This window comes from Podarcis muralis, chromosome 6 (assembly GCF_964188315.1).
Source record: "Podarcis muralis chromosome 6, rPodMur119.hap1.1, whole genome shotgun sequence".
NCBI lineage: Eukaryota > Metazoa > Chordata > Lepidosauria > Squamata > Lacertidae > Podarcis > Podarcis muralis.
Window position 1 is genome coordinate 57,346,230 of NC_135660.1, and position 22,890 is coordinate 57,369,119.

At 39.2% G+C, this 22,890-nt stretch overlaps 1 protein-coding gene across 5 annotated transcripts in view; it reads left to right on the forward strand.

Moving 5' to 3' along the window:
* The window catches only part of DOCK1 (dedicator of cytokinesis 1), a 359,595-nt gene that overhangs the window by 193,661 nt on the left and 143,044 nt on the right, over positions 1–22,890 (forward strand). For all 5 annotated transcript variants that reach the window (XM_077930360.1, XM_028729952.2, XM_077930363.1 and 2 more), the window contains one exon: positions 15,375–15,476. In XM_077930360.1, coding sequence (XP_077786486.1) covers positions 15,375–15,476 — 102 coding nt within the window. The remainder of the gene's footprint in view (positions 1–15,374; positions 15,477–22,890) is intronic.

The following is a 22,890-nucleotide window of genomic DNA, read 5'->3' on the forward strand; positions in this document are numbered from 1 at the left end:
GACCCTTTGGCATTTAGAAATGAAAGCATGTAAGTGATTCTCAACCAATGTAAATAGTCTTATCTTATGCCAAGGATCATATAACAGCTAGGATTCCAGAAAAATCCAACCCACAAGGTTGAGTTAATGAGGGAAGCTGTCTAATAGGTGATTCTGCAGGTGAATATAAGTTGAATTTATTTAGTACTGTTTTAAAATAATTTTTCCTCTGATATAAGATAGCTCCAAATCAGGACCTCCCGCTAGGTAGACTGGGGCAACTGTTTCAGGTGACAGATGCTCCTAGGAAGGGCACACCAGTGAGCCTTTGAAGGGCAGAACTGTATTTGCCAATAGACTTGCCTGTGTCACCTAAGCCAGTGAGTGATCTCATCAGTGTTGAAGTAAGAATCAGCTGCCAGTATGGTTAGATTTTGTACATGGGCTGGGAGATGGGTGCCATCTTGTCCTTCACCTCAGGTAGTAAATGCCTTGAAGCACTCCTAGATGGCACTGTCTAATTTCCTGGCGAGTCCTCAGTGCAGAAGAGAATTCTGAAGGCCTTGAGGTTATCACATATTTAAATACTTTGAACTTTCCATAGTCATATTATGTGTCAACTCTTAATTTTCGAAGGCTTTTCTCCATGGGAAAGGATTCTGCAATTTCATTTGTCTCTTAAAAGAGCCATTCTCGCCTGTGACTTTTATTGTTGTTGTTGTTGTTGTTGTTGATGATGATAATTCATTTACTAATTTACCATGAAGCATTAACACTGCAAAATTAAAAACAAGATTTGCTGCTAAACCTGAATGAAAAAAGTACTGTCTGTAATGTGGTATGAATTTTTATTGCATTTGCTGAGTCTGTTTTTCAATTCAATTTGTACGAGTCTCAGTGGCACAGTTTGGTTTGGTTTTGATCTGAGCTTTATGAAAACAAAATAAAAGTGCATTCTTTGTTTCATGTTTGACAGAAAAGTTTAGGGGGGAAAGCCCAGTTGAAAAGCAGCAGCATTCCCCAAAGAAAACAAAACAAAAAATTAGCTCAAAATGAGCTGAAGTTCTTTATTAGTGACACTCCCTCCCCACAAATCTGCACTTGAAAACGATAGATGGGAAAAAGAGCAAGAACATTTTTCATACGTCGTCTAATAAACTGTTCATTGCATTAAAGCAAGTAATGCAAGTTGATTAAAACCATCCCTGGGTTTATTCTAGTTGTGGAACTGTGTAGTTAATAACTGGGATATGATAACAACGTGCTCTATAACCCACTGAATAAGATTTTCGTGTACTGAATGCTCCATTCTTTAAAATGGCTTTATACTTTTAGACAAGCTAAATTATAGGCATAATTGTCCATTTCTACTTTAAAATTTAATCCTTTTGATACGCTACCTTATCTTTCTGTAGAGCAATATTGAAGTAAGAGAAAGGTCAATCTTAAAAGGCATTAATGTAGTGATATGTGAAGCAGATGAAAACATTAAAACATATTGGAGAATATTGTTCACATAATATTTTGTAGTTATTTATCTGAAAATGTCTTTGTTGAAAAGACAATATTGAAAATTTCTGTTATGGTTCTGGATCAGAACTTGGCAGGGTAAAATCTGTTCAGCAGTCCTACTCTGAAGGGGTATTTTCAATTATTTTGTGGGAGTACAACTGTGGCGGGGGATTTTTTTTTTTAAGAATGGTTTTGAAAAGGTGTGAAATCAGGTAATGCTGAGGGTAGTTAAATAGTGGGGTAGTTAAATAGTGTGGTAATGCAAAATGTAGGCAGATTGAAAAAGGCTGCAGCTTCCCAAAAGGCCTGGTGAGTAGCAAAGGGCAGCCCGCAATTGGAAACTCTCTTTTCCCAAGGTTTTCAGCAGTGAGTTGCTTTAATTCCCACAGGATTTTCAGGTTGAAGCCTATTTTTTTAATCACTCTGTTCATTTCAATGGAGGTATCATTCCAATTGAAGGAAAGTTTAAATAGACAAACTTTTTAAAAATAAAAATATGCTTTTATGGAAATGTGCATTCTTCGAATTTAGCCACCTGTGTTCCAAAATTCCACTTTCCAGTTGGCTATAAACAGGGAAGGAAACAACTGGATATCGCTTCCAAAAACCGAGACAATGACACACTGCTGGAAACTCCTTGAATTTAAAATTCAAACTTGCTATAACTTAGAGCACTATGAGTGCTAGAAGGGATGATGCAGCATTCATTTTAGGCTAGTTTTTCTTGATCTTCTTTTATATTGTTATGGACTCTTGCCTCACCATTCTTTTGCTGTGTAGATTGCAGGTTAATAGCCCAGAATAATCTGCTGATGGGAACTAATGGTTGGATGAGAGTTGGCAATCTCCCTCTCTATGGGAACAAGATACCCATCGAAGTTTGGAGAAGGTGACAACTCCATTAAGCTAAAGGAACAGGTGTGGGTGGGTGGGTGGGTGTAGACAGACAGTTTGCAGTTTGTAAAGTACAGTGGCAGAGAGTGAGAGTGAGAGTGAGTTGGCTGAAGGCACTTTGAATTTACGGCCTTTCTCTCTGGGAACCTGATGTGGGCTTGCAAATTTATTGCATTCTTGGAGCTCATGCTATCAGTGTCGTGTAGTGGTTAGAGTGTGTTGGACTAAGATTGGGGAAACCCATGTTCAATCTCCACTTGGCCATGAAGCCCATTGAATAACCTTGGGTCAGTCTTTCATGCCTTAACAATTGGCAGCTGTCTGCCTTAAGAGACAGTGGAGTGCATGTCGGGGGGGGGGGTGAAGTCCCATTGGCTACCTTCACCTGTTTTAGCTGGCCAGTTGAACCCACTCTGGGTGTGGCCACTGCCGCATGCTGACATCTTCTAGGAGCCACAGGTGAGTGCAGGGTGGGGACCAAAGGTGGACAAAATACCCCAGAAGGAGCACAGTGTGGCCTCCACCAGAGGTATTGCCCCTCCCCTAATACCCCACACATCTCACAGTGGTGATGTTGAAACAAAATGGGGAAAATACCATCTAGGCTGCCTTCAGCTCATTGGAGCAAAGGTGGGTTGTATATGTTAAAAACACATATTGTAAGTAAATATTTTAAAAACTGAAATAAACAGATAACAACTATTATTATTTTTAAGCAACAACCAAAAGTCTCCAGCTCTCCACCATGCAAAGGAAACTGGAGTGAGGTACCATTAACCCCAGGAACTTCTCACCACTTGAGAAAATGGGAAGCATGCTACTCTATACAGTGGTATCTCGGGTTACAGACACTTCAGGTTACAAACACTTCAGGTTACAGACTCCGCTAACCCAAAAATAGTACCTCGGGTTAAGAACTTTGATTCAGGATGAGAACAGAAATCGTGCGGTGGCGGCACAGCAGCAGTGGGAGGCCCCATTAGCTAAAGTGGTGCTTCAGGTTAAGAACAGTTTCAGGTTAAGAACGGACCTCTAGAATGAATTAAGTTCTTAACCCGAGGTACCACTATATATGGCAGGGTAGCTGCTCCCCTGTCTCCCAGAAAACCCAACAGCCTCAAAGAGCAGCAAAAGAGAAGTCCAGGACAGAGAGCTGTTGTCAGCCCCCAGGTAGAACCCCACTCCTACCTTCCTAGGGACTAGTCACAAGTCTGTGTACTCCAAGGGGAAAACAAGCAAGAAGCAGCACATCCTAAAGAGCCCCCTCCCACACACTAACACACATACATGTGTACATACATATATAGGGAGAGAGAGGGAGGGAAAGAGTGCATATGAGCATCCACTGTTCAGACAGTAAACATGGGTGGACCAGTTGCTAGTGTCATTTTGGGGGAAAAGACCGTGCCACTGAACATGGTGGAATTGTGCTAGTACAGGTGTTTTAAGAAATGGGTCCTCTTTAGATACACACACATATACCTGTTCAGTCATCATATCTGTGAAAAATTGACAGCTGTATCAAGGGAGGGCTTAAAGGGACATGCAAATTTGCCTCACTGTCATACCTTCTACTGAGATATTCAAGCCTCAAATCACAATATTACTACTTCCTCCACTGAAAGGAAACATGTTGCTTTGTTTTTCTTGCATTTTCTGTCTCAACAATACATGCAATCAATGTATATGCAGAGGCAAGCAAGTAAAGCAGTAGAGCAAATTACAGCCATATTTTATATGCTGTTTTCATAGTGCATAGGAAGCTTACAGATGTCTCTGTGGAAGCATATGCGAAAGAGTTCAAAAACAATCCCTGCAAAGCTCTTTGGTTCACAAAGACTTGTCTATTAGTTAAAGTCCCAGATGATGTGTCATCCATACAACTGCAATGCTTTAGCAAGCATTTTGAAAATCCAGTACAAGCATCAATGGGAAGGAATGCAAAAGGGAATGTTTTTATTGTGCTGGTTTGTGTATGTGATGATGCCTTATGCATACTTTGCCCCATTTGGATGATTTTACACTGTCTTTGTATGTGTTGTATATTGCAAACTCTTTGCAATACTGACATTCTGAATCATATCCTTCTACATATTTTCTGTAGGATTCCTCTAGGATTGACTGTCAGCACTGATTTATATAGTGCCTTTTGCCTTCAAAGCAGTTGTGATAGGTGTAGTAATATATTTTTTACTCATAACATTGTAAGTTGAAGTAGTGGTATTAATGATTTCTAGTGGGAAGCTTAAGGTAGGGAACATAAGAACTTGCCTGAGGCTCTATGAGGAATTGTTCTTTTAGGCTTAGAATGTAGGAGTTCTAGGCTTTATGTTGTTTACTCAGATCAATATTTTTGGGCTTCTCTTTATGTTGTTTTGGGTGGATTTTTTTTTAATATGTGCCTCAGTGAGGCTTTGCTTCTGTTGATAAGATGGTCAGGACACTGATTCAACAAAGCCCTGAAGCGATGCTAGAAGCACATTGATGCCACTATCTATAGTAGGAGATTTCGTAAGTGGCTCTTATATTTGCTGCTACACAAAGAACAGTAAGAGCAGTACACTACTTGTGTGTGAGCCTACTCCTGACACCTTCTTATACCAGACCAGTCCCCAGCCATAAGTAATCAATTTACCTCCTATTTTATACTATGTACCTTTCCTAACGGGCAAAGTATCTGTACAGGCATGAGTGTGTGTTTGCATGTGTTTATTCACACACACACACACACACACACAAATACACAATTTTGCTACTATGTGTTAGGGCTGGGCGATAACCTGGTTTTCAGTATTGCAATATATCACCAGCTAAACTTTGCAATATACCAATATAGCATGATATTTGAAATAAGGATGGAGCCAGTGCTTTTTTTCTGGGGGTACGCAGGGGTATGCATACCCCTAAACATTTTGTGAATCGTAAGTTTGGCCTCATTGAGGGGCAGTATTTCAATATGCATAGGAAAATGAGAGTATCCCTAAACATTTTTTAAGAAAAAAAAAGCACTGGATTGAGCTAGGTAAAAGTATTGGCTGGCTTCACAGTTTTTCCTACATTGTGATTTTTGCTGGTGCCTACTCTTATAATTTGCTGCCTCCCTGCACAAGGCAGCAGAGTTAACAGGGGCTGCAGGAATCAAGAGAAGTATTGGCTGGCTTCATGGTGTTTTTCCACATAGTGATTTTTGCATAGCACACACACACCATGATTCGCAATATATTGCCAAGTCAAAAGCCATCAATCGGTTTTGGACGATATATTGATATATTGCCCAGCCCTGCTATGTGTACTCCTTTGCTTATGATAGTTGCACAGTAACATCATGGCTGTTATCCCTAAATGAACATTACCATGGGAGTAAAGGAGGCAAAACGAAATCACATGTGATTTGGTCTAATACAGCTAGGTGTGTGAATAGCTTAATCAGACTCAGCAAAAGAGGGATCAAGGTGTTGAAACAGGAGCCTAGACACTGAATAAAAGCAGAAAGAAGAGCAAGGCAGAGATTATAGGGTGTGCTAAAGAGAGGCAGGATCTAAACAGAGCAAGGGAGTTCAGAACTGCTACAACAGGTGCTTGACCATGGCAAAGATATGCTATGGGCATCAGCTACCCATTTATTCTGTGCTACACCTCTTTTCGCCTTGTTTTTTCAAGCTTTATAAATCAGAATGCATAAATAGAGAAATAAAATGACCTGTCAGCCACCTAAATTCACTTGAGACTTGGTTGTAGTAATTGAGTCCTGCAGGATTAGTGGCAGGCCACGGAACCTTTGCATATTTCCGTCCTCTTCATTGTCCCAAACTATGGTGGTGCAGCAATTTATTTTTGAATGTTATATCCAGCCTCACAGACTGAAAATAGGATTTCAATCTTATGTAAGTTCTGTGGTAGAGAACCTTTCAGCTGCAACTCACTCGCTGAGACGAGATCTTAAACGTGATCCTCAGCAAGCACAACATGCTTATTCGTGTGGCATTCCACATGTTCAGCTACACATTTGAACCAGGCTCTCAGCTACTGTATGTGAGTCTTTGGCATGCAAATATGGGCAACCAGCCCACACCATGGGAGCTCTGGGGTGCACTTGTGAAGTATGAAATAGGAAATGCAGGTGGGAAAGGTGTATGTGTGTATGATTGTTGTTGCATTTAAATTCCAGCTTTTGATATTCTACTTTTGTTCTAAAGTCAGGTATTTTATATAGAGAAACTAGGTCACTTTTTATTATTCAACTTTTTCACTTTGTCCAGGCAGAATTGAATCCAGAGAGATTAACTGTAGCAGCTGTGCAAAAATAACACATATCAGGAATGTTTTGTTTAGCATCCATTAGGAAAGTGGCGGTTATGAAACGAGTCCTTTTTCGATGAACAAAATACCTTGAAATAATTTGTGTATTCTTTCGGTATTCTCCCACTTCATCTCTGAAAGTGTTACCCTGTCAATTGCATTTAGCAGAGAATCTAGTTTAAATTAATGGGTGCCATCAGTGAAACATTTTAATATCAACATTATTATTGCTTTTTTTCTGTTTGCTACACAATTATGTGCCCTAAATTGTTTGATGCACTGCTGTGATCAGTTTGTGCATCATTCATCAGAGTGACCCAACTCAGCCTTTAAGCTGAAGGTGATTTCTCTGTTTCATCATTTCATCATCATTGTCTAACCTCCAGCATCTGAAGAAGAAAAGTGGGACATTCTAGGTATTAAGAGAGCAGTTAACATTTTCCTCTTCAGTCAAGGTATTTTTTAGGATAGACACTACATTGGTGGTTAAGTAGCGCAAGGTAACTACAGCCGGAATGACAACAAAGTAGATAAAAGTCATGCATTCTAGAAGCCTAGAAGCCTCTAGGGGTTCTCACACAGCTCAGAATACAAGCCACTCTTAGGGGACAGGCAGTCCTGGGCTTCCTGGAGAGCAGCTGTTCCTATTGTTGATGAATTACAAGATAGAAAGCTTCACTTGAGGCTGTTTTTAAATATACTAGATAATATTTATGTGTTCTGTTTTGGAAGCCATCATGGAACCCTCATTGGTTGAGGCTGCAACACTATACCCAGTGGGGCTTGCTTCTGAATAGTTGACATGTATAGAATAGCACCGTTAAAACCCAGTGCTGTTTGTACCACACTTGTAGCGGTGTATTGTTTTGGTACCACCCATCTCACAGAGTGGCACCTAAGAAAATATGGAAAACTGTCAACCTGTCTTCACCCACCTCTCTTTCTCAAGTGCCCACTTCAGGGGGGTGCAAGAACTACGTGGATCATGGAGGAAAGTAATTTGTCTCACTCAGTTCTACTGAGCACAGTTTCTTTCTCAGCATCATGTTTTTTTTGTTTTAATTTGAAAAGGCTGGTTTATCTGAGTATTCTACACACCTTGTTCAGAAGAGAAAGGCCGGGCAGCGGGGAGGGATAACTTCCCATCTCCAGTGTCTGAGGTCTTGTTTTGCTCATCTTGGCTTCTTCAAGTTAGGCTTATCAGGAATTAATAGTGAGCAGTGGCTATTTACAGCTTGGAAGAGTTCATTTGGAGGCTGCATGGAGGGCCATGGTGTTTTTACAAGCAGTTTTTATTCAGTTTTGTTATATAGTCTGCTTCCCACTGGTCTGAGTAACCAATTTGTCTTGTAGACTGCCGCTTGAGAGAATCTGAGGACAACTTATAGGTCAATAGCCAGTTGGCCACTACACACTCAGATTTCAAAGTGACAATGTCTCTTTTATTTTTTAGCTGTCAGGTATCAAATTTTAGTATACACTAGACTTGAAAGGTAAATGTTATGTCCTTATCTTTCACAAAGCCAGCTCTGCAATTCCCTGGAACTCACCAAAGTTGTTTGAAGTGTCACAAATTAAAGTTCTGACATCTGCTTGACGGTAAAAGATACATAGCTTTGTTCGAATGAAATCAACCAAGTTAAAGCAATAAAAGGGCGGGTGCACTTCAGAGTGCACAACACTAAGTCATCTCAAGCTACTATTTTAATTGGTAACAAAATGCAGAAACAAAGTTGAATAAAAGTCCCTTTTGTTGATAGCACCAAACATATTTGTCAGTTCAAAATTCAGCCCTCCATTTCTTAAATTGGGAAGTGGGGCATGATGTGTATACTTGCTGTTTATAGAAAGGGTTCTGGGAATATCGGGAACAGGAAAGGATAAGTTATATATAAAAGCAATATTTTAAAAGCACCACATATAAATTGGTTTCACAGCAGATGATGCCAAAAAGAGAGTCCCTAATTAATAAATTAAGCAACTATTTTAGGTTGCCTTTCAGGGCATAGCATACATAAAATAGTCATTAATAATAAAAGAATAAGCAGCCAGTTTAAAACATCATACAATCTTAAGTTTGTAGTCTGAGCTGGCAAGACATGTTTTCTCCACCTGAAGCCTGCAATTTTTAAAAAAGAGATGTGCCAATCTACTGATGTGCCCCAGAATCCCTTTCAAATGTTGCTATTTGCAAATATTGCACCATCCCATATAGCTCATGAGTTGTGTTCAGTATCCTTTTCAGCACTCTAAGGGAACTTGGAACACAACTCTCTTATGGGGCATCCCCACTACACCTAAAAAATATTGCTGTCTCAAGCAGTTGCTTGGGTTACTTGTGCAGTGGTGATCTGCTAGAAACTGTGCATGCTTGAGGAAACAAGCAGATCGTATCAGAGCTAAGCTTTCTTAAGTAGGGTTTGGGAACTGTAAATAGTCTCAGCCGTGTTTTGCCTGTGGTTCTGCTTGCCAATTATTGAGAGTTTTAGTATCATATTGATGGCACCCAATATTGATTTAATATTCTGAGCACACTGAAGTAGACCTCTAAATTCCTTCAGCTGGAGCAACATCAAGTCACTGTGTTTCTCAGAGGGGTTTTAGCTCAAGCTAGCAGGTATTTCATTTCTGAAAGGAGAGGGGGCCACATAAAACCTTGAAGGCCACAGCCGTTGACTTCAAAACACGTTTCCCTTCATTCTCGATGAGGAAAAGCACTCTACACATGCTCAGGGATACTCCCATTATTATTTGTTTGCATGTCTTGCAGCTTGTTTTGAACAATCTGGGGAAAGAGATATGGGGAGTTCTGAGATTAAGCAGAAATTCAGAGTCTCACTTAGAAGAATGAACAGGATGGTCCCCAAATGTAACAGGGCTGGCTTAACACAATTTGAAGTAAGTGAAATAAGAGCCCTTAAGTCCACAGTCTACAATAATCTAAATGCACCACTGATATTAAGCCCCGATACCAGCTATTGGTGTTATTGTCTAAATTACGTTCAACCAAATTTAGAACTGTAACAATGTGGATTATATTTCATCAGCCTACTCACTGGAGAGCAATAGCAAGTAATGTTTTATATCTTTAATTTTTCTAAAATCTTGAGTTGGTTTTAATACTTAATTGGATCCATAGCATACTAATGTGCTGTTTTGCCTCTCCCATCCCCTTAATATAGCATATTGCTCTAGGCAGAACAAAGAAAAATCTAATTTTCTGAAAATCAATTTCAATTTTACACTAGGAGTAATTGTAAAGGTGCATTTATGTAGCCACATTAAAGGTCAACATATGGCCTTCTGGCATCCACATACAGTTATTCCCTGTTTATCAAAAGAAGCAATGTTAAACTTTAAGTGCTTCACAAGTGTCCATACTTACAAAGTGTGGAATTCCATACTCAAAAGGTACAAATATAATAAAGTAAATGGACATAAATGAACAGAGTAGGAGTAGTTGAGCCATTGTAGCACGGCAATGTTAATGGATAGGGCATATAATTCGTCATATAATTAACAATGTGACCCTGAACCTTCAACGATACAGCAGCTAAATAACTTTCTCTCCCAACTGAGATAGTTGAAATATCAAGATTAGTTAAATTGTGTTCCATGATGTACTGTGCCTTCAACCAGATCTTAATAGAAGCAAGAGTAATTCAGTCTTAATAACTTCTCTGTGGTGGGAGAAGGATCAATATCTCAGCCCATTTAAAAATATGTTGACTTCTGTCCATAAAGGATTCTATTACAACCTGGATTATACAGTTTATTCGAAATGGATTTTTGGGTGGAATGTAATTCAAATATATAAATTACAAAACCTCTCTCCCTTCATATCGCTTCCTTTGCAAGAATTGAAAATAGCAACAATTACATTAAGTCAGCTTCATAGATCATTGCTGTTCAACAAAGATTATATTTTGCTTTGCAAATTCACATTCACAAATAAACTGCATTCTTTGTATATAGACAAAAAAATGTACCGTATTTAGACAAAAAAACAGATGGGGGAAATTGACATCTTAAAGGCTACTTTTTGGAGTATTTTCATATATAAAGTGTTTCATGAGAAATAATCCTGGCAGTTTTAGTTATTGGAATTGTATAACTTGGTCATCTCTGCAAAATGTATCTACAAATTAGGATCAGCTGCTATATACTATGGGACACTTCCAGACATCTACAGCTATGTCATTTCTTTTAGCATCATTAAATAGCATAGTTAATGAGCAAGTTACACACTAAATAAAGCAAAGCTAAGTGGGAAAAATAGTGATTCTAGAATAATTAAAATAGCTCTATTCAGAAGATGTCCCATAGGAGGGAAAATGCAAGGGATGGAGGTCTTCCTGGATTAGGATACTTATTGTAAGTGCTTCTTGTAATTATTGTATTACAATAGAAATTGGAGCAACAATTATATTTCCGTATTCTTGGCACAAAGCTTGTTTTCAGCAATAGTTCCCCATTAAATCATTCTTTCTTAACCAGCAGGTTTTGTCTGTTGTTTGAAGGAGGAACATAGCCAGTTTGAAAACCCAAACAGGCAATATTTCTGTAGTTTAATTTTACATACTTTGCTTTTCATTGGAACTGAAAATCAAGGACGTCTCTTTGTAATTTTGTAACCAGTCTGATTATAGATATAAGGGCTTTATAGATACACTTAGCATTGAGAGACATGTGTCTGTGCAGCATTTGAAATGAATTTCCAAAATTAACAACAGTGTTGGGATAAAAAGACCCCATTGTGCAATACATATGCCTTGAATTATAAAGTGAAGTATAAATGTGTTATATAAACAAAAGGTTAAATCTGACAGCAGGTTCAATTGTGTCTTGAATGCTACAATAAAAATTAAATTAGCATCAAACACCAGTTTCTTTGACCTGAATTACACTGTCCTAAGTGAAATAGAAGAAAATGGAATATTTTTATGTTGTAAAAACTAGTACTTACACTCGAGGGAAATCTATTTCTGTGTTCCTTTATATGTATTTTTCAATGCTTCTTGCAATATAACAACACCTATAATACACATTATAGAAGATCAGAAGCATAAGAGAGGGAAAGGCAATGGGTGAATTCAAAGTAGCGTTAAGGAGAATGTTCCAACAGCGCAGGCATTTCTGTGTGTGGGGGGGGGGACTTGTACTGGCTCCCTCTAGCACAACTCTTGAGCTTGATGCAGCCCAGTTAATGCAGTGGATGGTATTCAATTCAGTTTTAATTTAAATGGGTCTACTCTGAGTAAATGGGGACGTGGGTGGCACTGTGGGTTAAACCACAGAGCCTAGGACTTGCCGATCAGAAGGTCGGCGGTTCGAATCCCTGCAACGGGGTGAGCTCCCGTTGCTCGGTCCCTGCTCCTGTCAACCTAGCAGTTCAAAAGCACATCAAAGTGCAAGTAGATAAATAGGTACCGCTCCGGTGGGAAGGTAAACGGCGTTTCCGTGTGCTGCTCTGGTTCGCCAGAAGCGGCTTAGTCATGCTGGCCACATGACCCAAAAGATGTACGCCGGCTCCCTCGGCCAATAAAGCGAGATGAGCACCACAACCCCACAGTCGGCCATGACTAGACCTAATGGTCAGGGGTCCCTTTACCTTTACTCTGAGTAAACCTTAGTTCAATACCACCCTTGCCGTCAACCCTTAAGTACCTGAGTGGGAAGGAACATGTGCACCCAGTTGTTGGTATCAGCATCAGACATATTTCCATAGACATCTGAAGGCAGCCCTGTATCGGGAAGTTTTTAATGTCTGATGGTTCAGTTGTGCTTTTATATTCTGTTGGAAGCCACCTAGAGCGGCTGGGAGGGAAACAGTCCGATAAGCAGAGTACAAGTAATAAGTTGTTGTTGTTGTTGTTGTTGTTGTTGTTGTTGTTGACATTCAGAACAGAACGGTTTGCTACTGACATTTCCCGGGGGCAAAGAGAACATATGACAGGCAAAAGTCTATCCTGTGGTTGCCATATGGACTTATTAGCTGATTTTTGCTCAGAAACCAGGCGTGCCAAGAGTCACCAACTGCTATTCAGGCAAGAACGTTAACAAGGGAAGATCAATCTGGCTCAAATTTCGTATGAATGGTTGTGCTCACCACTTGGTTCTAGCCTTGAATATCTCCCTGTGGCATCTTTTCCTTCCACTCTTCTCCCATCGGGTGCCTTGTCTTTTTTTATTTGTAAGCTTGGTTGGTAGGGCAGCTCTTCTTTATTCACATGAGCTGCTTTGTGATATCATAATTGTCTGAAAAGCAAGATTAAAATGTGGGAAATAAATAAATATTACCCAGTGTAGGGTGTAGGGTGGTCCGGATCTCCCGCTTTCTGTTTCCACATTAATTGAGGAACAGTTAGAAAACCACAACTCCCCCCTCCCTCCATGTTCTGTTGTGCTCTTAGTGAAAAAGAAAGCTAAGACAGATGAGAGACTCGTGTGTGTGTGTGTGTGTGTGTGTGTGTGTGTGTGTGTGTGTGTTTGTGTGGTGCTTGCCAAAAGCAGAAAAGCTATTGGAAGAAAGTACACAATGCTAATTAGGCTTACCAGATTTGAGTGCCTGGATTATGGCAATTTTGGCCTCTCCTCCATATACTGCCCAGAGTGGCTAGGGAGGTCTGGCTAGATGGGTGAGGTATAAGTAATTTATTATTATTATTATTATTATTATTATTATTATTATTATTATTATTATTTTTATACCTTCTTACTTTCTTCACTAATTGAAGTGCGTTCAGCATATTTATTTCGAATAGGATTGCACGGTTAGTCTTAAGGTGAGCATTTACCCTGATTTTGTTTGCAGGGATATTAGATAATGTTGCCTATTTACTGAACGGTCATTCTAATTTGTTTTCAGGGAGGTAAGATGACCTTGCATCAAGCAAATGTTATCTCACACTTTCCAGTGCATTTTCACATCACTTTCCTTATTGTGAAAAAAATCTGATCTTTTGGGGGGAGGATCTGGTATTGTTGCACCAAATCAGCTTTACTTGAGAGAAAGTATGGAAGTGCCTTCATTTGCCTCATCCCTGAACTCTTTTGATGCAATCAGTTTTTTTAAAATAAAAAACAGCTGTGTCGTAATGAACTCATTACCATCTTTACATGTTATCCTTTTATCCATTTTATAGAAGTCAGGTTTTCTAAAAAAATGTTTTTTTTATTCTCCATTTCTACAGAACTATAACAGTTAGCTAATGGGATTAACCTATTCATCTCTCTAGCTCTTAACCATGCTAATTAATAAGATTTTTTAAATGTAATTGTCTCTCTCTGCAATGATTCATCTTCTTTATTTGCTTATCAGCATAATCGTAGTAATTCCCATAGAGAAATACTGTGCAATTACAAAAGAGAGGATTAGGATCTCTTGATAAATGCTGAAGGTATTGGCAGATGAAGGAGAGGGTTTGTGTTTACACACATTAATCTTAAATAATTAGCCATTTAAAGAGAAAAGAAGTCACAAATGTACATGAGAGATAAGTCCATTTAAGTATCTTTCTTTAGTATTGATACACTTGAAGAACTCCATACAGTCTAAGCTTCCATTCATATAGAAAGTTTGCATATTATTTTCCCTCAGGCCCCATATTAATCTCTTGGTTGTTGCCCTTCTTCATCATAATTTAAATTGCTAAACAAACAGAATTAGGCTAGCATATGCATATGATCAAAGCTGTTAACCAGAAACAGAAATAAATGTAGATAATTAGTCATTGAGGCCATGAGTTTGCAAATCACAACTGTACCCATAACTTCCGAGTGTAGTCAGTAGCAAACAATTCCACTGTCATGAGGTTGTACCTTAAAAGAGTAGTTTTAGAAAATGCTGTAGTTGTATCAGCTATTTGGTTGTTTTAAGTGTAATGAGGCACCGAGCACAGGAAGAAACTAGTGTGTTTTGGTTTCATCTCATATGTGTGGATCAATATGTTTGCTATGCATGACATTACAATGATTGTGAGTTTTATAAATCCTGTGACCTTGCATAGAAATATATCATGAAAAATGATAGACATCTCAAAGGATACTTCTTATAAGAATCATTTTATTGCCCTTATTTGACAGTGAGATTATGTGAGCCCTTATTGTTTTGGTAATTTTCTGGTAACACTTTGTAGTGAAGGTAGAAAGTACTTTTTTGAATTTTATGCTGTATCTAATTAGGAACAAAATATGCATGCTTTTGGATTGATTTGTCTGGATCTAATGGAGCTTTTGCATGAGCTGAAGTCACTTCCAGTTGTGTGAGGAAGGAAAGTTTTAGATGTTCTCAGACCAGGCATCCCCAAACTCGGCCCTCCAGATTTTTGGGACTACAATTCCCATCATCCCTGACCACTGGTCCTGTTAGCTAGGGATGATGTGAGTTGTAGTCCCAAAACATCTGGAGGGCCAAGTTTGGGGGTGCCGGTCTCAGACTCTCTTTTGCATATGTACCTTCCTGCATAGCAAATGCTGTTCTGGAGAGCCTTCTGAACTCCAGGATTCTCTTTTGAGTTTATAGGATCCAATGGTTTCATGGGAGAATGAGTTTTGGGTTCTATTAAGGAATTTCTTTAAAATATTCTGACTTGTACGTTTTGCAACATGCCTACAGGAGTTTCCGGAGTCCAGCTGCGTCTTGCGTTGCATATTTACTTATTTAACTGATTGTCTTTCTTCTTTTACAGGGAAACTTTGTTGCAAGCATGACAGCTATTTTAAGACAAATGGAAGACTATCATTATGCCCATTTAATCAAGACCTTTGGGAAGATGAGATCAGATGTTGTTGTAAGTTCAGCCTGAAACTTTGTTTCCCCCTTCTTCCTGCATTGATGTTTGTTTTTGTTGCTATTAGAGAAAGAAAGTTATAAAGCTTATATAAAAAAATTATGGGTGCCTCATGACCTGACCTGACATAAAAATCGATGAAGCATTGCTTACCTCCTGAGTGAAGAGCAAATATTGTTTCATTGCCTTGATATTAAATGATGAAACAACTGATACTCAAGGAAAATCAGAATTTGAAAACATGGCTTAAGGAACTGATGTTGTGGTGGGAAAACAAGATTTTATTCAGCTGAATCCTAGACCTAACCTTAAACCAACCTATGAGCTTCAGTAGTTATTCTCGGGGTATTCCCTTGAACTTTCTCTTCTAATGTTTTTCAACTGGAATCATCCTACCTTGTTTTAAGTTGCTATTATATGCCAGATTTATTTACTTTGTTTAGTTAAATTCGTTTTTATTTGTGCAACTGCCATTTTAAGCAATATAACTTCATATGCTAGGTTTAAATATATGTTTTATTGTTAATGCCCGTAATGAGTGAAACTCTTCAAGGTTCTTTATAATCTTTATTTCTGAGTGCATAGTACAACTTAATTAGAGCATAATAGAAGGGAATTTATAGCTAAGTAGATACCTCTCTAATGACCTGGAACTATCATTGCCATATGGCAAATGCATGCTGCAAAGTAACAACCAAACTTGTTGGCTGAGATCCATTAATTAGCAGATGACCTGAAGTCTGATCAACTGTGTTAGATTACAAATTCTGTTACCTAGGGGAGTTGGATTCTGTGGTACAGCATTTTAAAGAGTTTGAGTGAGAATTGAATCTTCTGACAACATTGTGGAGGCAAAGAACAGACATAAGATTTCTCAGTTTATTGCAGATGTGATTCAGATATTCTCCAATTGTATCCATTTGCTTGAGCATATATATAATAGGAGAAGAATAAAGAACCATTTTCTTAGCATAATCCTGCAGTCAAGTCAATTAAACCATGGTGGTTTCTTTCTGTGTTAATGAACTGTAGTTAGCTATCATTTCTGTAGTGGTGCCTTTTTGGGCTGGCTATTTCAGCTACAGCAAATCAGACTTGGTGCCATTTTAATAATATTTTGTAACCATGTGTCAGTAGTAAGGGTATTTGAATAATAGGGCTAATTCTGCAAAGACAGTTTCATATTCAACCTGTGAATGAAAAAGAAAAAACAACGCACACATTTACCTATATTATCAAACCCATACAAAAAATAAAAAACCAGTCTAGAATCCAACTAGGCTTCATACTATATTTCTGAGGGTTGAAAGATTTGTTTATATTGTTTTTCCCCAAGGTAAAAAACATTACCTAAGCTTTGGAAATAAATCATCTGTCTAAATTTAGTGTGTGTGTTTTTAATGACAGTGAAAGTAGTTTGTCCTTACCATTCTATGTCAGCAGCTTACAATCAAGAGAAATATTTTTTGTTAAATGAATAAATTAATTAAAATATTTATTTTAAAGATTCATTCCTTGCCTTTCCACCAGTCATATCTCCATGTGGCTTACGTAGAAATTATCAGTGAAAGCAGTACCATAACTATATGCTGCCAAGGGCTTGAGAGAACAAAACCTTGTGCACCTGGCATCTAAAAGATAGCTGGAAAAACTTAGGAAGGACCTAAGAGAAGGCCTTCGAAGCCACTGAACTAGCCTCTGAAGGTAGGGTCTCTGAACTAGGATCTCACCTGAAGTTCCTAGCAAATGAGCAGCTTTGTGTGACAGTAAGAACTTCAGAATGCTAGTCCAGGCTGTTTATGACTTATAGATGAAAGCCAGCACTTCATTGTGCTGAGAAACAAAATGGCAACTATTGAAGAGCTTTGAGTACTGATACGAAAAACAAGTTATCTTCTTTCGAATGGAAAAAAATTATTTTTCAAAACAGTTGTTACAACCATTGCTTCAGTTAGAGTGGTGCACTGTTGCTTTGACACTGCTCATGGCCTCTATCCCTTTGTACCTCCTGGACACATGAAAAAGAAAGTGATTATTTTATTTATGAATGCTTATTTCACAATACAGTACTAGCTTCCTTTTATTTCAGGATTATCTGAGTGCACCAATTTCTTGAAAATTTTGGTTGCCACTTTTTTTTTGCATTTTCCTAAGCTCTACAATTCTTTTGAGATATGAGGCAACCTGAACTGTATATTCTTTCTCCTGCCATTTCCTTAGATCAGGCCAGGGTAGCCAACATGCTGCATTTCAGATGTTGTTGGACTCTGACTGCCATCAGCCTGGGCTAGTATGGACAACGGTCAGGAATGTGGTAGTTGCAGTCCACAACGATTAGGGGGTCCCAGATTGGTACCCCTGACTTTGGCAATAATTGTGAGACTTTTACAGCCCACTTCTAAGCATATTTACATTAAGTCCTCTTGGATTCAGTGAGATTTATGTCCTCTGATTATACTTAGGATTTTCAGCTTTAGTTGCTCACATGAATTGTTATAGGAACATATTCTGCCGTTTCTGAGCCTGAAAAGAATTCGCTATGTAGATCCTATTCAGTCAGGGTCAAGCTTGTACTTTCATTTTAAGAGTTTAATTGCCCATTGTGTCTGTTTAAGTATTGCTTTGGAAGTCTGTTACCCTGACCCCAATACTATTGGGAAATGTGGAAATTACTTTCATTGCTGCTTTCTGCTATAAAGCAGTTGATCTTTTGGCTTCATTTGGCCTCTTTTTCTTTCGTTTTGTAAACTCCATTTTATCCTGAAGACTACCACTAGTGGCGTAAATGGAGCTAAATTCTTTCTGCAGCCTAGCACATATGTTTGCTCTTTCTCAAGTTAATGACCACTCCTGGGGGAAAATACCTACAGTGCACCTGACAGTTTCAACAACTATTAGCCAATGGCTAGTGTTCCTTCTTTGGGACAGGCTGTGAATGAGTGATGGGCAGCCAGCTGTAAATCCTCATGGCCGAAACTGATTTTGTAAACCCATTTCTATCAGGTTTGGGGCCTGCTTTTGATACAGAAACTGCCTTGGTCTTACCATGGGATAACTTCTGCTGAGACAGCGGCAGGCAAAGTGTCATCCTTTTAACCTTCCTGGATCCCTCTGTAGTTTTCAGTATCATCACTAGACCCAGGGGCTGCCTCAGCCTCCCCTGATGAAACCGGTAGTGGAGCGGCTGTAAGTGATGGCGCAGCTGAAGGCAACGAGGTAATCCCCGCATCTGGAGCCAGGGTAGGCTCAGGCCCCTGACTCGGCCCAGCTGGTGTTTGTTGCAGGGGAACCTGTATAGACTGAGACTCTTCAGGATCAGGCCCCAGACTTGGTTCAGATGATGCCTGAGGCAAAGGATCCGGTGCAGATTGCGTCTCCTCTGGTTCTGAGTCCGAGCCCGAGTCCCAGGCCATCACACACTGATTCCAGGAAGCAGTTGCATCAAAAAGTGGCCTTCTCACCAAACCCAGCTGACATGCTTAGTCCAGATAAGGTAGAATGATTATTAACACATAGCTTGTCAGTTCATGTGAGGGGAGTCCAACCTGTCCAGGATGGGATGGCAATTCCCCCAAAGAACGAGGTTCAGGTTTGGCTGCTCTTCTTTGATCCATTTTTGTCCATAGAGGCACAGAGGAACCCCTGCTGTGCTTGACCTCCGCACCCACTTAAATGAGTATTTGGTGTCCAGGCCTTTTACATCCCTGGAGCTTTTTAAATCTGTTTTAGACATTGTTTTATTTTTCCACTGTTTGTGTTATGCGGCATCATATTTTAATATATTGTTCATGTTATTATAATTGGGTTTTTAACTTGATTTGTTTTTATCCTTTAATGTTGCCCTGAGAGCCTTTCTTATAGGCCAGCCTGTAGATAACAATAAGTAAATAAACAAAACACTTTAAGGTGGAAAAGCCCATGTTACATGGTGTGTAAAACATTTGAGAGCCTGATGGAAGGGTGAGGGGGAGTATATTCTTTCCTGTTGCACAAAACTGTAAATTGATAGGCAGGATGGAGTAATAGTTTATAATATTAATCATGCTGCTTTTCTGTGTCACAGCATCAACAAACTCCATTAAAAGAGGAGTAGCTGAATGCCTTTCCAAATATGCTCTGAACCTCACTCTTTTTTTTTTACACTCTCTCTAATATATTGTCATTCTGCACTGACTGTGCTATAACATTATTACTGGTATAAGTAGGGTATTAGATCTGGTGTTATAATTATAATGCTGTTTTGGTTTCTTTGGGAGCTATCTTGAGTAGCTGTGGATGAGGCAAGGTGTAAATTTTTAAATAAATAAAAAGGACATGCTGAAGCAGGCAAGGCTCATCTACCTTGTATGCTGTGCAGTCTTTGTTATTCCTGCCTGGCAGGCATTTGATCTGCCAGATGGAGGGATTTTAATGGAATTACCCCTTTTCTATTCAGCTGTTTCTAATCTGCTGTATCTGTCGTTGGTGTTACAATTTTGTTGTGAGAGTGGTATTTTTAAAAGTTGCATGCATTGTATGCAGCTTAAGATTGGGACGTGGGTGGCGCTGTGGGTTAAACCACAGAGCCTAGGACTTGCCGATCAGAAGGTCGGTGGTTCGAATCCCCACAACGGGGTGAGCTCCCATTGCTCAGTCCCTGCTCCTGCCAACCTAGCATTTCGAAAGCACGTTAAAGTGCAAGTAGATAAATAGGTACCGCTCTGGCGGGAAGGTAAACGGAGTTTCCGTGCGCTGCTCTGGTTCGCCAGAAGCAGCTTAGTCATGCTGGCCACATGACCCGGAAGCTGTATGCTGGGTCCCTCGGCCAATAAAGCGAGATGAGCACTGCAACCCCAGAGTCGGTCATGACTGGACCTAATGGTCAGGGGACCCTTTACCTTTATGCAGCTTAAAGATGATCCTGCTGGACCAGGCCCATCCAGCCCTGCATCCTGTTCTCACATGTCTTTGGGAAGCTCACAAGCAGGACATGAGCACAGCAGCACTATGCCCACCTGTGATTCCCAACAACTGGTATTCAGAGGCATATTGTAGAGGCAGCACATAGTCATTGCGGCCATTGATAGCCTTGTCCTCTGCAAATTTCTCTAATCCTCTTTTAAAGCCATCCAAGTTGGTGGCCCTCACTGCTTCCTGATGGAACAAGTTCCATAGTTTTAACTAGGCGCTGCGCAAATAATTGCTTTCTTTTATCTGCCCTGAATCTTCCAATGTTCCCGAACATCCAGGCTTTTTTAAAACAAAAACAAAACTCGTTTTTGCCAATATGAGCACTTGGTCTTCTTTGGAAATCCTCTCAAAAGAAAATGATAAATAAATATGTCAGAACAGTTAAAGGAAATGAGAGTTATTTTTTTCACCCTAGCACACTCCAGTCAGTATTTTCCCTCTTTTGTGGGCAGTGAGAAAAGATGGAAGACTAAATGTTCACCTTCTTTCCCCTGATGCAGCCTGGCTGGATTTCCCTTGGAAGAAAGTAGACAGGAAATTAAAAACCAGCAGTAGTACCAGTGAAAGGAGCACTCTGCCTTCATTTAAATTATTTACCCCAGATGGGTGGTGTATAAATAATAACATTATTAAAATTATTTATTATTATTATTTCCCCATCCTTTTGGTTTTTTCAAGAATTGAGGGAAGGCAGAAAGGTGATTGACATCTGTGCCCAGTGAGCTTCACAGGGCAGGTGCAGTGGGAGAACAGGTACCAGCATTCCTATTCTTAAAATAAGGAAAACATCGTTATATAAATATATAAGCAAATTTATCCTGCTTTTGAGACAAAAAGGCTCCCACAGTGGCTTATGTAAAATAAATAAAAACAAAACAGGACTGCCTATTGGCTTACAGCTGAAGAGACATGGCACAAAAGAAAAAGGGAATGAGGAAGGAAGAGAAAAACAGCAAACTCAGGCACCACTTCCTTAAAGTATATAATTTCTTCCAATTACCAATTGTAACGGAACCTGTTAGGGAGAATGCAGGAGCTCTGTCTGATGCGTCCTGAAGTGCTATTAAACTTGTTTTTTCTGATTATAATCTGAGAGCATTTAAGCATAAATGCAAACAGATTAAGCATGTGTCGCTGAATCAGCAAATCAATACCAAAATCTGTTCCTTCAACTTCATGATTAGTAAAATATTCAAGTTAATCTGCAAAGTATATGGAAATACATCTTGCACGGAGCAGAATTCAACAGCAGAAGCACTCTGTACAACTAATAAAGTATGAAATGAAATCTACTTTAAGAGAGCATGCATCTGCAACCATAAAATATTCAGAGTTAACTATGTAGGTCCAGATCTGCCCCCATTCACATAAGCATAAATCCCACTGAAGTCTCGATTATTAAGTTATGAAGCAAGGTAGCAAGGAAGCAAACCGTTTTATTCAGAAGAAAAACATGCATCTAAATGAAAGCAAGACTCTATGATAATTCAGTCAGCAAACTATTTAGGCTGATCTGGAAAAGGAAATGTTAAGCTTTTACCAAGATACAGGGGGGGAAGAGTAGTAAAGTATGCAGTTTGATCATTTAAAGTGAGGACGCATTTACTGAGCTTGTTAAGTATGTGCCTAGAATAAAACATTTCCCTTATGTAACGCAAACAACACATGTTAACCACTGTCAATCACAAATTTTAAGTCTGCAATGCAAGGTCATTCTATTCTTGTCAAAATACTGTTTTTCACCAATATCTAGGGTGTGAGTCATGACAGTGGTGACTGCACAATAGTCAATTTAGCAATTTGATTCAAAATCAATGTATATGTGTGTGTGGTCCCGCCCCCCCCCCCGCCCCCATCTACTGAAACTGAAACTTTTGGCCTCTTATATGTATGACAGACTCCTATTGGGTCAGAAGCTAATATGTTGCAACATAACATTAAAAATCTTGGCAAATAAAAATTAATCCGTTACATCAGCTGCACTTTAACTCTTCATATTTTCCACCATTCCTTAAATATTAATCCAAGGCATCCATTACACATTACATGGTTGTATTTTTTTCTTTTCAGTCTATATCGCTTTTGTTGTTGTGATTTTGCAATAAATTCCTGCGATACAACTTTGCTGCACAACAGTCTGCTCTTGGTACGGCATTGGCCAGAGCTGGTTAGTTCTGCTGTATTTGTCCAGCAAGAAGTAATTCTGTAATCTGGTCATCAATCCAGCAAGTTAATTATGTTCAGCAGTATCATATTGTGTAATCAAGTAATTAATTATTGTTTATTACAGTAACTCATTTATCGCAGTAATTTATTGCATTGGTTAGAGCTGGTTAGCTTTGCCATATTTGTCCATAATTTTTGAAATCTGGTCATTAATCTAGTGAATTTTTCTTCAGCCAGCTTCCATCAAACACACACACACACACACACACACACACACACACTTCTTCATATATTTTCC